Source organism: Labrus bergylta, chromosome 17 (genome assembly GCF_963930695.1).
Source record: "Labrus bergylta chromosome 17, fLabBer1.1, whole genome shotgun sequence".
Lineage (NCBI taxonomy): Eukaryota > Metazoa > Chordata > Actinopteri > Labriformes > Labridae > Labrus > Labrus bergylta.
The window spans coordinates 1,549,047-1,565,874 of NC_089211.1; the positions used below are offsets into that span (position 1 = coordinate 1,549,047).

General features: G+C 38.6%; 1 protein-coding gene across 2 annotated transcripts in view; it reads right to left on the reverse strand.

Annotated features, from left to right (window-relative positions):
* LOC109981673 (protein unc-13 homolog B) overlaps positions 1 to 16,828 on the reverse strand; it is a 66,797-nt gene continuing 49,969 nt past the window's right edge. Inside the window, exons 22-40 of one of the 2 annotated variants that reach the window (XM_065965732.1) lie at positions 16,013 to 16,102; positions 15,647 to 15,784; positions 15,292 to 15,422; positions 14,991 to 15,076; positions 12,254 to 12,380; positions 11,943 to 12,039; positions 11,534 to 11,677; positions 11,070 to 11,147; positions 10,209 to 10,286; positions 5,733 to 5,821; positions 5,461 to 5,607; positions 5,006 to 5,129; positions 4,828 to 4,881; positions 4,620 to 4,697; positions 3,806 to 3,953; positions 3,520 to 3,576; positions 3,237 to 3,326; positions 2,955 to 3,114; positions 1 to 2,166 (exon numbers count right to left, since the gene is read on the reverse strand). In XM_065965732.1, the coding sequence (XP_065821804.1) occupies positions 1,887 to 2,166; positions 2,955 to 3,114; positions 3,237 to 3,326; positions 3,520 to 3,576; positions 3,806 to 3,953; positions 4,620 to 4,697; positions 4,828 to 4,881; positions 5,006 to 5,129; positions 5,461 to 5,607; positions 5,733 to 5,821; positions 10,209 to 10,286; positions 11,070 to 11,147; positions 11,534 to 11,677; positions 11,943 to 12,039; positions 12,254 to 12,380; positions 14,991 to 15,076; positions 15,292 to 15,422; positions 15,647 to 15,784; positions 16,013 to 16,102 (2,196 nt within the window). In that variant the 3' untranslated portion in view covers positions 1 to 1,886. The remainder of the gene's footprint in view (positions 2,167 to 2,954; positions 3,115 to 3,236; positions 3,327 to 3,519; positions 3,577 to 3,805; positions 3,954 to 4,619; positions 4,698 to 4,827; positions 4,882 to 5,005; positions 5,130 to 5,460; positions 5,608 to 5,732; positions 5,822 to 10,208; positions 10,287 to 11,069; positions 11,148 to 11,533; positions 11,678 to 11,942; positions 12,040 to 12,253; positions 12,381 to 14,990; positions 15,077 to 15,291; positions 15,423 to 15,646; positions 15,785 to 16,012; positions 16,103 to 16,828) is intronic. The other variant, XM_065965733.1, reaches the window with a different exon arrangement.

A 16,828-nucleotide genomic window follows, 5' to 3' on the forward strand; every position in this document is an offset into this window, starting at 1 on the left:
TACTTCTCAAATACTTTATACAAAAATGATCGACTGGAATGTTTACATGTTGACAAAAACATTTAAAAGCAGTGACAAAAAGAAAACAGCACAGAATAGAAGTTTGTATAACTGGTTAACAGTGGTGATGACTTCATGATAGTGCAAGGGTTAGAAAATGTAGAAGTAAAAAAAAAAAACAATTTAAATGAACATAAATACAACTTGGCACAAGGAATGTTAATATTACATATTGGCTATGTAACATTTCCCCTTTGAAAAAAACAAAAACAAACTTGATTAATTAATAAGGGTTAATTAACACTAACAAAGAGGAATGTGAATATCTCATTTCTTCAAGACAGTGATTGGTTTAAAAATGTGCGCACGCTGAGGTTCTCTCTGTCATATTCATCATCTCATCTCAGTGTAAAAGACTCAAAACTGAAACATATCTTATGTAACAATCATCAACATTATTTAAAGTGATTGAATCAGATTAAGGGAAACAATCATAAAACACACAACACAAATAGAACAGATGGCAAAGAAAAAACCTTCTACATAAAAAGTGTTCAACATCATCAAAAGGTAAAAAGTACAAAATATAAGGAGCATCACTTGGAAACATTATTTGACATCATGGTACAGTAGTGGCTAAAATCCTCAGCTAAAAACAAACGGAAATACAAGAATTTAAAGAACGTTTCACATTCTAAAATAAGGCCACTCATAGAAGAGCAGAAGAAAATGAAGCAGGGAGATCTATGAAAACCATGAGGTACTCTACACTCTAAGAAGTCCATATTCAAATGTTCAAAAATTATTTTAGGAAAGATTATTGTCACCTGTGATCAAGGACGAGAGTTGTCAACTTTGTTAGAATTTAAATAACATAAGCCGGGTTGTTTCCTTATTCTGATGCATGTTTCATCTAGTAAAGAAACTCTTCAACAGAAACACATTGCCTGCTACCAGCGGTAAACAACTGAAATCAGCACAGGCAAATAATAAATATGTATAAAACAATAAATAAAACGGTTGCAACATCCTGGTTACAGTAGGCCACATTAGCCAAGAGTTGGTGATGGAGCTAATAAGTAAACATGGCCTAAATGGAGTTCCCCCTTTAACATACAGGGTGAATAGGAAACATGATGATGTAACAAGGCACACATTTAACTGAAATGAAAGGGGTCAAATGAAGGGTTTAAGTACCTTTCATTAAATCATGTGCAAGATCAACTTGTGAAACCAGCAACAATATTTTAATACTAATCATACAAGCGTGAAGTAGGACTGTTTCCAAGCTGTTGTCTTTTCAAAAGGATTTTCACATTGACTCAAACCATCATAGACGGATTTCACTCATTCACAGTTTGCTGAGTTTAAGGCATTCAAAACAGGGCCTGTGGTGTGAAGGGGTCCAGGTGGGTGGGTGGGGGGGGGGGTATAGCACTAACACACTGGGGAGGTGTGGGAACTCTTTTGGCAGTCCAGCGCGGCCTGGCATCCTCTGTTCTGTTGAGGCTTCTGCGCCAGACTGATGAGGAGACGGGGTTTGAATAAGAAGTGACTGCCTGGTGAAACAGCTGGTGAGTGGGAAGGTTGAGTGAGCTTGTGGAGAAGTGGTCTAAGTGGTCTATGTGGTCTATGTGGTTGTTTGCTGTACAGTAGCTCTGTTAAGTAATGTGACATTAAAAGTGAGAGTTGGTCCAAAACACCCTGAGGGTGAGGATGACAGCGAGCCAAACAATCAACAGCAAGTAAGACACTTTAAATATCTAATAAAAAACATTAACATTGCTTTTATGGAAAATAATTCCCTGCCTTTTTATCAGGACTGTCACATGAGATCCTTCCTCTAATCCTGAAACTCAAAGGCCATCTTTTCTGTCTCCTCCTCCTCATCTGCCCTCCTCAGCCGAGCGGGTCTCTGATTTTAGTCTCACAAACTCCTTGGCCACGTCATCGTTGGAGCGCTGGGAGAGGATTCGCATGGCGGTGAGACCGGTGTCATCCATATGGATGCGTTGGCCCAGTGGGCACCAGCATGCACAGTTGCCCTTGACATCTTTTAATTTGATCACGGTCAGGCCAACGACTCTGTCGGCTCGGCCAAAGCAGTAATCTTTGACGCAGACTTGCAGCTCGTAGCACTCTAAGCCGTCCTGGTTACCCAGAACACTGTGGAGACAGAACACAGGGGAACATGCAGGGATTTAAATAATATATCAAATAAATACAATGCTAAACATTTTGATCTGTTTTATCTTTTGGTCCTATAGAATGTTAAATAAAGAAAGATAAGCGACATTTGCAATAAAAAAAGCTATTTAGTTTTGACTGATGGTCCTAAACATTAATATCATTACTGTCATATTAAAAAAACACATTTAGAATGAATCAAGATAATGTCTGATATTTTGCTGTTAATATAGATTGTAGCAAAAAGCAAATCGTTTTTTTTTTGTCTTAATGTGTGATTAACTGACTAATAGCTTTTGAATAAAGTTGGTAAATTGAATGGTTAACATATACACAGATAATCTTCTTCAGATAACTGTCTCTAATGGCCAGCTGTAGTGAGCACGTTTCATCATGGAGCTGTAAATAGCTCTTTTCAGACTGCCATCACGTCTTTGTACATTCATATTGATTACGCAACAGCATAATATTGTAGTCCCTGACTGTGAATTCACATTGTGTTTGGATGTTACAAAGAGCATGGCACAGTGGGAGCGCCACATACACACAGTCGGGGGGCGGGGGGGTCTGAATAGGGTGAATGTCAAATGCAAACTGCACTTGTGATACTGTGAATGGATATGATGTGAAAACACAAACTATGTTGTCTTACAGTGACATGACAACTTGTTCTTTAAGACAGGATCAAAGAATAAAATAGAATAAAAACATGTTTTTGTTCCTTCTATATTCATGATCAATCACAAGCAGGCGTTGGGAGTACGTACAAATGGAACGTCTCGCTGAACTTTGGAGACCAGCTGTTGTTCTTGGATTTGGTCTGAAATTTGCGCTTCTTGTCGCTGAGGTTTGGCCCGATCATGGAGATCTCCACGAAGGGTCGAAACATGCCGGATGTCTGCCACTTTAAGTCATTAGCTCCAATGACTAAATATACAAAACCACAACAACATAAGAGAAAGACAGAAGCAGAGGGTGACACAAGTAGATTAGAGCATTTAATACCAATGAAACACATCTAGCACCATGTTATAAAAGCTAATACAAACCTTTGGCAGTGACTTTTCGATCCCCCTTGGCAGGATTGTGCAAATCAATCTGGATAGAAACTTCACCTATTGGCTTGTCTAAGCCGGAACCTTGTTAAAAAAAACACGTTCAATGAGCTTACATTTGGCCAGGAAATAAAGATTCAACTTTAGAAGACGATATAGAAGAAAAGATAAGCTCAAGGGTTGACCTTCCCATCCTAAGTGGGTATGCTTTAGAGGTAAATGTAGAACGGTTGAGAAAAAAAGAGGAGGGCTAGAAAATGATTTCAATGAAACCTACCCCTGCTGGGCTGTATTTTCTCATTAGGAGTAAACCTAATACCCTTTCCATTGTGCACTGGCACACAGGCAGCACAGGAGATAAAGTGAAGAAAGCAATAACATGTCACAAAATTCCAGCTTCAAAAAACACATTGTAATACACAGGGTGCAGGTGGAAAATGAAAGAGGTCATATACTCTATGCAGAGCCTCGTGCACATAGTGCCCTCTGCTGGTGAAACATAGGAAATGCTTTCTTACTAAGTCCTCTTAGATGTGTCATGATGAGACAGTGATCTGGACTACCTTGTGCATGCTGGGTGGTCACAAAGGTCTTGATGAGGGTGTCTGTTGTTTGAGTGTAGAGGGACAGAGCGTGCCGTAGTGAGGATAACTCGGGACTCTTCTCCAGGTAAGCCTTCTTCAGTCCGCTGCCTCCTGCATGGAAATATTGCTGCGAGGAAAAAAACAATGTGAAGAAGCATTATGGCAAAGTGGGAGTAGTGTTCAAGTAACATTAAAGGCACCAACAGCTACTTGAGTTAACATGTTGGACGAATTCATCTTGTGAATAAAAGAGTAGTGTTTTACCTTTTGATCATAAAAGAAAAACTAACAAACACAAGCAACAGCAGCAATGCAGATCTGACATTTTTCCAGAATTATTTGGTTGGCTAATATATTCTGATTTATAAAATTTCACCCACTTAATCCTTTACAAACATTTTTTTCTGGTAACCTAAGGTTACACACAAGCTGCTTACATGACCTTCTAGGGCACTTGTTTATTGGATTGAAGATGATGAGGCAAATGGTAAATGGACTTGAGCTTGTATAGTGCTTTTCTAGTCTTCTGACTACTAGTTGTAAAGCGCTTCTACACCGCATGTCACACCTACCCATTCACACTCTGATGGCAGAGGTTGCGTGTTGTGTTGAGACCATCAGAAGTAACTAATCACATTCATACGCTGCTGATGAAGCAGTGGGAGTAATTCAGGGTTAAGTGTCTTGCCCAAGGACTCAGTGAACATGTTGCTGCAGGAGCTGGGGATCAAAACCAAATGAGCCACAGCCGCCCTGCAGCCTAATGAAACCAAAACCTGCAGAATAAACTGACCTTGATCGTGTCCAGTGCCACGTCCATGACAGCACACTGCCTGGGAGACAAGCTTTTAGCCTCCCCTGCCATGTGATCCTGCACATTGAAATGGAGAAGACATGAGTTAAAGCCTTAAAAATACTCCACATCTTTCTCAGCTATGAGCTATTTTGAGCCACAGTAGAGAACTTCTCATAGTGTTAAACACATGAAAGGGTTAAAATACCTTGAGTTTTGAAAGCTGACCCAGTTCTTTTGCTGCTGAGAGAATCTGTGCACCCTGAAAAAAAAGAGTGGGGAATGATTTGCTGGCCTGTTAGCATCTTAAAGAGAAACACTTTTTTAAGTATCAATAGAAGCTGATACAAGCACACACACAAACAAACAGAGTGTTTTAATCTTACAAAGGTATCGTTGCCCTGTGGTAGGACAATAGTCTTCTCCAGGCTGGTCATCACAATCCTCCAAAGCTCCTTTAACACACGCTTTAGCACAGTCTTCTCACATACAGTGGCAAACAGTGTCAGCCTGTAAATATGTACAAGCATACAAAAACAGATGAACTCAAGGTGATGAGACATAATGCAACAAACGGTGCTAACTTAGTCAGAGCTAGATATGAAATCTGACATCTAACTTATGTAACTTTATGTAACAAATTTCTACAAGATCATATGCAGGACAGAAATTTATAACCCAGAAGAAATGGCTGGTGAAAATAAATCAACATACAGAGTGCAGTTTGGCATTTGGGAGAGGATTGGCCCAGCAGCAGCTGCTGAAATCATTAGGCTATCCTCACACAAGTCACATTGTTGGTATGGTAAGAGCTGTCCCAGATGTAAATGAATCCTCTCACCTTCCATCCAGAAAGTCCATGAGTGGACGTAGCATGTTGTCAGAGTCAGCGTCCACCTGGTTTTTGTTGTTGGCGTTGAGAGGTCCCTTGATTTGGCTGAGCAGAGACGACATCTGACGCATACACTCATTAATCCGGATCTGAAAACTGAAAAGAAAGCAGAGTATTAATCAGCAAAAATGCATGTGTGGGCTATGATCTTATAGTAAATGTGTGTGCGTACATGTGTGTGTGGGGTTTTGTATTTGTTTAAGGCTCCTGGATTACTCTACCTGTTCCCAAATGTCCTGCTGAGCTCGTCCAGCACATTGTTCAGTTTCACTTGAAGGTCGTTCAGTATGTCACCGGCCTCGGTGTCCATCTGTAGAAAGGCAGGCAGAAAGAATACAAGCACAGCTTTTAAATGTTTATCTTAAACAGGTCAAAATAGATACACCCCAAAAAACATCCAAAGCTTTTTGAAAAACGTTTCAGTTGAGAATAATTCAACTGGGGAGAGTGGAGAAATCAATGTGTAATGACACCCCTCTCCACTGGAGGCACTGTGGGTTCAGTGAATTTTCAACAGTTTATACAAGACTTAAAAATGTTCAGCTTTTGTTCAGCAGTTTGTGGAGCACCATGTCAACCTGAATAAGTAGATTATTAATTAGCAGATTATTGTGTTCTTTGGTACTGTTGCAGATCATTTTCAGCTGAATCACCATGATTGTAGTTCATAAAATTAAAATGGCAAAAGGAAATAAATTACAGAATGAATAGACAGATTAAAATTCAGCACATACAGCTGAGGAAACCCACCTTTTTACCAGCCGTCTCCAACTTTCATAGAGAGCACATTGAAAAAGAAAAGTTTAATACTGCCAAAGACTTGTCTTACATATTCATATGTCGAACAAGCACAGGGTGAGGGAACAAGTAGGAGTGACAGAGCCATGAAATACCTCCAGCATACCTAACACAGGTACACTGTGGCATCATCTAAATAAACACTGCCTGAAGGGAAGCCAGGTCATATGGATGGAGCCATGGCGTTGGCTCATTAAGTCAATGAGCTCAATGGTCATTTGATTCATGGCCTGTCAGGCTGGAATAGCACTATTAGTGAGGAGAGACTGAGACAAGAGGGAAGGCTTCAGGGTGGAGAGTCAGCTGGGGATGAATTGTTTTCTGTTTGGAATGTGCAGAATGTGTTGCCCGAGACTCTGTTATCCTGTGTGCATGATAACAACTAAACTCACCTTCTTGTCTTCCAATGTGTTTTCAGTCTACAACAGCACAGACAGGTGGAGGTAAACACGGGACAACCTTCACTGATCAAGTCATTCCCATGTGGAATTTGATTGCATTTATGATATGAGGGAAACTACAGATGACCAATAGCCATTACTGTACACAAGGCCCTTTTGAACCTCGGTATACATGTGACATACCTTTTCTACTGGGGAATCCATCTTTGTGTGGGGGGAATGTTTCATTTTTTAAAAAGAAAAATCAAAATTAAAAGCCGTCAAACAAAAAGAAAAGCTCTGCTGTAGCATAACTAGGGGTGTGTGTGTGTGTGTGGGGGGGTCTTCATTTACAAACAGGCTCAATAATAAAGTTTAGAAGATTTCTAATTGCATGTTTTTTGAGGAGTTAGAAAATGTATAGATCATGACAAATATGGGAAGATATTGAGATTGGAGAGTAATATCTTATTAATAATATTTGCACCCACCTTTTCCTGATCAGTCTATAGCAAAAGAAAAAAACAAATTAAAAGAAGGGTACAACAAGTTCATGAAGAAGCTTTTATGTAAAAGGAAATGAGTGACCATTTGAAGAAAGGCCGAGGAAATGCCACTGAAAGAATTTAGAAATCAACACGGATGATGAGACAAAAGGAGCACGAAAACTCCACACTGACAACAAAAGGGATGGTGAATTGTTTCAGTCAAATCACCGGTGACAGTGGGAGTATGAAGACGGAGGACAAGAATGAATTGGACTGATGAGTAAAAAAAAAAACAACAACATTCGACTGCAACAAACCTTAACCTCAATTTTCACCCCTTCCTCCCCTACTTCCTCCTCCTCTTCCTCACTCTCCTCAAACTAGGAGGTGCAGTGAAAAGACAAACATTAAATGAAGCTTTAAAGCTAAAGTCAGAAACTCTTTTCATAAAATTATAAAAAGAGATGCACAATTTCATTTGCAGAGTATATGCAAGCATGCATCATGAAAACATGCTCACATATACATTGAACTTGCCTGCCATGCTAGCAATCTATTGTTGCGCTAGAAAAGAGAGGAGAAACACCAGAGTGACTTCACTATCCCTCAAAAAGAAAAACGTCTCAGTAAATGTTGTGACTAAGTGTGTAAAAATGTAGTTAAGTTGCACACTGTCATACTTGTTTTGCAATATGTATCTATTTCTGTTCTCTGCCAAACACATGATTAGACAACTGAACTAAAGAGCAACAAGTGAGAGCAATCGTGAGCTTGTCAGGCCTAGCCTAAGCTTAAGTGTTTATAGAAAAACATAAATGAAGAGGAACTACTGACATTGTGCCAGGTTAGTTTTTTACACATTAACAACAATGGCACAGCTAATTTAAAAGACAGGGGGGGAGCTATGCTTTCTTAGCTTAAATAACTAGGTTGATTGTGTTTTGGTGATGGTATACTCCAATTTAAAATGTATTCAACATGGTTTCAGTTTTTAGTGAAATATGATTAGGTAGATATTTATCTTTAAAGCATTATAGCAGATCATTAAAACTGTTTTTTTTTTTTTTTAAATTAAAGAACACAATCATGTCAATAGTTCAAACACACTTAAACAGCATTCAGTTAGAGGACTCAACTTGTTGGACCAATGAACCACAGACAGAGAACGCTGCAAACCTGTTCGGGCTGCTGGATTACAGCAACATTCATAATCAGGATTATTTGGATTGATATTGACATCACTATTATTAAACACCATTACTCGTTGATTTTACATCTGCATCACATGCATGTATCGCACTCCAACACTCCCAAAAACAAGTAAAAATCAAACCGTAAAAAAATATGGATATATATAAAAAATATACATAAACTATTTTTTAAGGTAGAGTTGATGTACTTTTGTTGCCCAAATATAACAAGAACTTTTACCACACGACAAAACCTGTGGACAAAACAAACGCAACATTTCTGCACAGTAATCGTTTAATCTCGATGATGCTGTTTTCGTGATCTTGGGAAGCCAAAATTGTCATTGATTGCCCAACCATAAAAGCGGTCTTTGATCCATACTGTTAATAGTGATAGTAAACAAAAAAGTTTTTCCATGTAAGATAGAAATGTCCAGCATATTTTCTTTGTATTGTTTAAGTATTTTTTTTTTTTAATTTAAACCATGCAAGCAGATATGCAACACATCCAGTGAAATACCTCAACATCTTCTGGATAATTTAGAGCAACATTTTTACCTCTCAAACACAAAATCCCAATTACACTCCCACAATAACTGGGCGGGTTGCCTTGAAATGTGGGTCAGCACTTAGTTTAAAACTTAACACATGAACTACTGAAGACTTTCTGATCAACATTAGCTGGAGCTGATAGTTTAAACTCTAAAAGAAAAGACACACCTGACCAAAGCAGTTAAGCTACTGTTCATTCATGCTAGAGAGGGGTTGTCTATGTAGGATTATGGATCTAGAAGTCTCTAAACATCACTCACTACTACAAAAGAAATCTACGCTGCCCACCAGAGTCTTAGCTTCCTCGTCCTCAGTTATGAGCTGCTGTGAGAACCAAAGGAAGACGAGTAAGAAGTGTAATACTCAATAAGTCAATTATAGACATGCTCACACCATTTTGGAAACCTACCTCTTCCTCTCCTGCCTCCTCCTCCTCCTCCTCCTCCACCACTTCATCTTGCTTTAGTTGCAAAGTGAACACACTGATTGGAAATTCTGCTACAAGTTCAAACTGCTACGAAATAGCAAGTCGACTACACAATGCTACAAATAATCTGCTATTCAAATTCAAAGCAGAGGGAGGCCACGAGTGACAGAGGAGCCAGTGATTGTCCTAAAGCAGCTACACTAGTGATACTATTACAGAGGACATGATTGAATTCAGTCTCTGCCTCAATATCCTCTAGCCCAGTGGTTCAACTGGTGGGTTGGGACCCAAAAGTGGGACTCGAACAGAAAAAAAAAGATGTGTAAAAAGTCTTAAAACAAGTCGGTTTTGTTCTTTCTCTTTGTTTCATCATATGTTTCGTACCATTTGAGGTCCAAATTGCACTATTCATTCAAATAATCTGATTGGTTGAAAAAATATCAGAAATTTGGGTTACACTTTTTATGAAGGAGTTGGTGTTGGGTCCTTAGACTAGACCAGTTGAGAACCACTGCTCTAGCCTATAAGACAGTACAGGGTCTAACTCCTCTGACCTTACTGATCTATGGTAATCCAGTTCTAACAGAAATCTACTTCATGGTTTAAACAACCACGACGGTACATACCCGCGCTTCTTCTGTTGCTGTCTGATTTATAGGAGACAAAAATATGCCTGTTGTACAATAAACCACCCCTAAACATCTACTGCTATCGATCCAGAGATAAACTTTAGTGAGGTTTAGTTGATTCAAAATTGCTGGCTCATAAATATGAAACCAGCAAAATCATACTAGACACTGACAATTAGTTTGATTTCAAAGAACATTACATGTGTCATCCACACCTCCATCTTTAAACATACCTGTTTGGCACCCATCGACTCAAACATCTTCTCCAGCTGAATTCTTAACTGCTGCACATTATTCAACAGGACACATGGCTGCAGAGGGACACAGGAAAAAAAGAGATGGTTAGAAGCTGGACCTATTCAGCATTTAAAAATGATGTTGAATCAAAATGTAAACCTTGAACACAGAATTTAAAAAAAAGAAGACAAAAGTCAAATTCAAACTTCGCTTGGATTTGTATTTTGTAAAAATAACACGAGGTAATGTCTGTGTAGGTCATGGTAAACCAAGCTTGATCCAAAGGCAACTCATCTGCTTGAAGAGCTTGAAGACATTTCTCCACAGAAAGGTTTCTTCAGTGCTAAACAAGCTGGTGGACGGAGCTAGAAATGTAAAGCCTCTGTGGATCATTAGCATGCTAATGATCAAAGATGGCACACATCAGATGATCCACAGAGATTTTACATTTCTAGCTCTAGCTTAGTTTAGAACTGAAGAAACGTCTTCAAGACATTCAACCAGTCCAGTTTCCTTTGGATCAAGTTTCAAATTGAACACAAGGTTAAGTGAATATCTAACTCAACTACTTAAGTGTCTTTAGAATACAATATTTTTTTATTATTATTAAGCTTTTTAATGGAGGCCTTTAATGTAGAGATAGGACAGTGGATAGAGTCGGGGAGAGAGAGAGTGGGGAATGACATGCAGGAAAAGAGCCACAGGTGGGATTTGATCGTGCCCACTTGGAGGACTATAGCCTCCATACATGGGGCGCACACTCTAACCACTGCACCACCAGAATACAACATTTTTGTCACACAGAATATATAACGGCTACAAAATGAGGAAATCTCTTTAAGGCGTTGAAAACTTACAATCTTCTCCTTGTCAATGTAAGAAGGGAAACTTTTGGTCAGAATGGCACTGTATTGAAGAAGAACTTTGGCAATAGTCTGTGAAGATGAAGAGAAATACATACGTTAACATTTTGTACAACATGACATTTCCATTTGAAACTATTTATAAAATGATTAAATTGATTGAAATATTTACATAAAAATGGATGTAATGCTAAAAGAGAAGATTACACAACACATCGACACGTTTTGGCAGTAGTTCTCAAAGACCACTTGTCCCAGATTCCATTATTTCTGACTGTCCTTTTGTGTATTTCCCCTCTTTCTTTAAATATCATACAATCCCTCTAGACAATGCTGCAGCAGAACATTTCTATCACATGTAGTACTCAGAAGCTGTTTCAGAATTTACAGTCCAAATAATCTGTGACAACCGATGATAGCATGTTAAGATCCAAATCCACATGGAGCTCCGGCCTTACCTTGGAGAAGCGGCGGCTGTACTGAGCCAACACATTGGGATCAGGACACTCCAGTTTCCTGATGATCTCGAAGCTCTGGTTGAGCTGGGTGAAGATGTCCACCACAGAGCAGGAGAACAGAGCATGCTCAGACGTTTGCTGGAACTAAGGCATTGTGGGGAGGGGTGGGAAAACACACACAAAAATAATAATTATTGTCTTTTATTCAATATTTTACATGGTTAAATATTCTCAACATGCTATAGATTCACTTTTTGAAGGGTCACATGCTGATACTGTGTCTCTAAATATGGACTCAGTAATTAGATTAGATACATTTTATCTCAATAAATAAAGAAAAAAAATTACAGAAACAAGATAAAATAGTAGAGGAAACAAAATGTCAAAAGTCCCTTAATAATTTCCTTACTCCATCTTTTTTGTCTCTCTCAAGTGCTCCATGCATAAACTCCATGGAGACGTCCTCATTTTCATCCAACCACTGCAGCACAAATTGTAGAAACCATCTACACGGGGAAGTAAAGACAACAACATAATTATTTTTAAAATTAGGCATAAACGTACCCAGTTATATCAAAGTTTGACTTTGTTATTCATTGTTCTTCTACCTGGGCTAGGGTTCATCAATTAAATAAACGATCAAAGGGAAGTTATTCTAATAGAATCATAATGCCCCCCCCTGCCCCCTTAGCTGTGAGTGAGTGAGTTTAAGACACTTACGATGGGTAGTCCGGGACGACCCCGTTAAAGTTGGGCAGCTCCTTGACATACTCGTTGTAGAGCCACTTGATCTTGAAGTGCATGTTCATGTAGTCGGTGCTCTTACACAGTCTGTGCTTCTCGTGCTCTGCAGACACAAACACATCAAAGAGCCTGTGAGCAGTGGGATGAGTTTGTGTGCCAGAGAAAGAAAAGAAAGAGTCTCAGGCCATACACAGACTTGGATTGTTAACAGGATGGTATCGAGGGAATCTGTGACTCATTATGTGAACTGTAAGTCAACGATCTGGCTCTCTGCTCTGTTTGTTTACACAACTCTTTTCAAAGTCCTCGATTAGAAGCTACACAAATAATGGATGAGCAAAACGTCATTGGTGAAGAGTAGGACTGGGCAATATATAGTCTTTAAGATATATAAATTTTCAAGTGAGATATAGGGTAAGACAATATTGTTATATAAATATAATTTATGTTACATTAAAATGATATAAGTTTCTTCTGTAGAGCTGCCCGTTCACCAATTTCTCCTCTCTCCTTCTCTGAGCAAACTTAAAAAAAATACTTACCGCTAAATGTTTTGTGTTGTGTGTATTACACACGAAATACAAAATTCTGCTGAAGCCTTGTTTTTTCTTCTGCTGAAATGAAGGGGTTATTTATTTATTTAGTTATTTTCACAAAGAGTGTAGACTATTGTCCCCCATGAGTAGCCCAATGTGTGGGTACCATTATGAAGCAAGTTTGTTTAGGTTATAGATCAAAAATTAAGTCCTTGACAGAATTTATTATATTTAAATGTGTAAACTGTTTTTACTTATATTTTAAAATCCAGACTACCTATAAGAATAAAATATAATAATAAAAGATCTGAGACCTTCATTATTCAGAAAACTTATCAGAATGTCCCTTTAACACATCTTAATTAGGTTTGTATGATTGTTTATTTATGGTTTCATATGATTGTACATTGAAAGCACACACAGTGCTTTTCATGTACAATCATATTGGGCATGTAAGAGTTGTATCAAGACAGAATCTATCCTAACTACAAAAGCTAACTCACCCCTTATCCTCCAAAAGGTAATTCCCAATTCACATACTTCATTTAAAATCAAAGTACAACTCAGCCTGTATGGACTTGAATTGGGAACAGGAGGACTGCAGGTTCAAGTCCCAGTGCAGACCATGTCTGGAAATTGGTCTGGTAGCCTGAAAGGTGCCAATTCACTTCCTGAGCAATTCACTACTGGAGCTGCTCTACTGTACAGCACACTACAGCAGTGAGAGTCCGCTGGGAGACATAAGCAGCTTTGAAACTCTGCACACTTATTATGTCACTCTTTCACACTTCCATGCCATTCAATCAATTGTACCCTAGAATTTTCCTTCTTCTTGTGCCATTTCAAGTTCAGAATAATGCTGCTGTGATTATATGGTGGGGCCTGACAGGATGTTGAAGAACAAATGTATGTAAGGACTATCATATATTACTACAGCTGGTAATTAACATGGACTTCCTGATACTATACGATACAATACCTATTGTGATATTTTGAAATACTCCACTTAGAAAACAGATTTCTGTGTTGTGAGTCAAAACTATCTTGTTCAGAATTCCCAGTCCATTCAATTAATATATAGGGTCTTCAAAATACTAACATTTTAAACTTCTGTATGAAATACAAAAACAATTAAACATTCTCAACACCCGTTTTGATACCATGGCAAAATAAATATAATCACTTGGAAACCAACATTGTGAACTTCCTTGTTTTTAAATACAAACCTAAACACAATGCTGGTTCAGAAAAAGTAACTGAGCACATTTTAACTCGTTTGAAATATGCCCATTGTTGACAGTAATAAAAAGCGGAATCAAGAGGACTTTTCAAAAAACTCTTGAAAAAAAATGATCACTGATAATCCAGTTGAAGTGTACAGTTTGTATCTTAACCCACCCTGCCCTATGTCTGTTTTTTTCATGTTGTCTCACCATGATGCTGTGATTGTTTGGGACATTTCTGTGCATCAGTCATTGTGCAGTACTGTAGAGCAAACAACACACTGCAGGTCGGGACTGAATCAAAATGTAGCCATATTGGATAGATCCCTATCTCTCCGGTCTATAACAGACACTAACGTAACTTGTGCATCTTAATGAGACACCCAAAGGACTTAGTAGACACCTGTATTTACCGACCTGTGAATTAGAATCTGTCTGTGTTGTAGCTGTTTAGAGTGTAACTGAAGTGTTTCTTTCTTTTACCGCGTTATTTACACCACTGCTGCTCTTTCTCTTGGGGGGGGGGGTTAGCACAGAGAACTCCCATGATACCCCGCTAGCCCCGACGTTATCTTTTGTTATTTTTTTGATTGAGAACCCCCTCTGGCTGAATTTACATACTGTGCGTTTAAGGGGGTCATGGTGATATCAAGAATTTAAGGGAAATAAAGGGACATTTATAATTCATTTAATGCATTGATGTGCTTGTGTGTGTGTGGGGGGATCAATATAGCATTGAAAACAAATATTGCAATACTTCGCTGTATCTTTTTTTTTGGCACAGCCATATGTTTTACATTGCAAGACACTAGTGGAAGTCATATATAGAAAACATTTCTTCTGACATTATTGACAGTGAAAAACACAACAATTAATTATTCAGTAAAAAATGAAAACTAACTATGGTAATGACCTTTAGTTGTACAGTGCACACTGACCATGAATGTGACTTACCTTCCATGGCGTACTTCATGTCTTGAGCATACAACGTCCACATGACCTCTGCCGACACCTTCCCTACGTTCAGCTCTTGAGGGAATCTAAAAGGAGAGGTCAAGTTTTGACAAATGTGACATGAATCCTACCAAAACACAAAACCAAACACAATATCGCTGAGTGACTGAAGCAGCCATATTACATGTTATGACCATTCTTACTACGTAGCAAACTGCCACTACAGATTTAACCAAAGTTCTGCATATGATCTGCTATCTTAAACGAGTAAAGATGAATGAGTTATATGTAGTTCACTTACTGGTTGAGCACAGGTGTATAAGAGTTCCTGTCCTCTTCGATGATGGAGACAATGAGCATGATGAGTTTGGGCCAGAAGTCCAGGTTCTTTACACTTGGACCCTGCTCCTCCAATGGGAGCTCCTCCTTGCTCTAGATAAAACACAACAGTCAGGCCCTTAAAATAGATTTCATAGGGTTAAACAATCAAAAAAATGAACTCTAAAACTAGTTCAGTAGACATGTACTTTACTACGTATTATGTTCCCCAACATACAGTTGGTCTGAGTGTAAAAAAAAAGGAGAAATGTCAGTTCTGATAAAGTATCAATGCTGCACTTTTTCACTAGCACAGTTGGATAATGAGCGTGACTCACAGTGTCGATAGGTTGGTACTGTCTGCTGTACAGCTCATGGCAGTTATTGAAGATATAGTCATATGTAGAGTTGAGGCAGGCCTTGACACAGTCCCTCACCACCTGGCTGGCTCTTGGTGGAGATTGTAGCTCCTGAACCTAAACACCAGATTGGGAACATTAGGAGTGAATGACTGCTAAACCCAGATTCCATTTAAACATGGTTATGAGCAAAGTTATTCATCAAGTACAGTGTGTTTTCAAGTGGCAACTTTCTGGCAAGCTATGGAAACATGTCCAATAAATAAACTATCATTTAACTCACTTCTGAGAACGTTTCGAAAGCAACAACAGTACAGATGCAAAACCTGAAACACAGTAAACTACCTTCATCCTGAAGAAGGTGATGCTTGTTAGAAGGTCCACTGTGGATTTTAAATCCTGCAGGCGATCCTTGCTGCTGGCAGGGAAATGATTCTGCAGAGGGAAAAAAAAGGTTTAATTGCAAAATAGAATAAATGACCCTTACAGGCATAAAGCACATTTCAATGTCTTTGCTGGTAATTCCTGTTAAAGAATTAAAATTAGGGACCGATCAAATCTTATATTGGCATTGGGTCCAATATTGACAAAATTTATGGATTGGATATCGGACTGACGGCGCTGATCCACGTAACTGATTGAGAAAGATTGTTGGACACTTAAAGCTATCTCGCCCTTTGAAAACATTCAGAATGAACTGCAAGAAATGTCAACAAATCATCAACATCGAAACATTCAGACGAGATGGAACAGCTCCTTCTATATGATCTAAAGTACAACTCTTACATTTCAGTTTAAAATATTTAACTTGAAACCAGACAGTTGTTGCTGCTTCTTGTTTGTATGTGAAGCCAGCATGATGCAATGCCAGGTGTAATAGAGCTTTGTGCAGCCTTACACATACTAACAACAACAGAAATACATTATTAGTTATGATAATAAAAATATCGAAATCAGTATTGGCATCTGTACATATGTATCGGAATCGCATCGGAACTGGAAGAAAGTGGATCGGTGCATCTCTAATGAAAATGGGATTGCCTTCACAGTATATATGTGTAGACAGACATTAAATTATTAAAATATATTCCTTTGTGTCATGTCACCAAATGTAAATCAAATGTAAGGTGACATGCTTTTCTAGCACTTCAGTACTTGGTG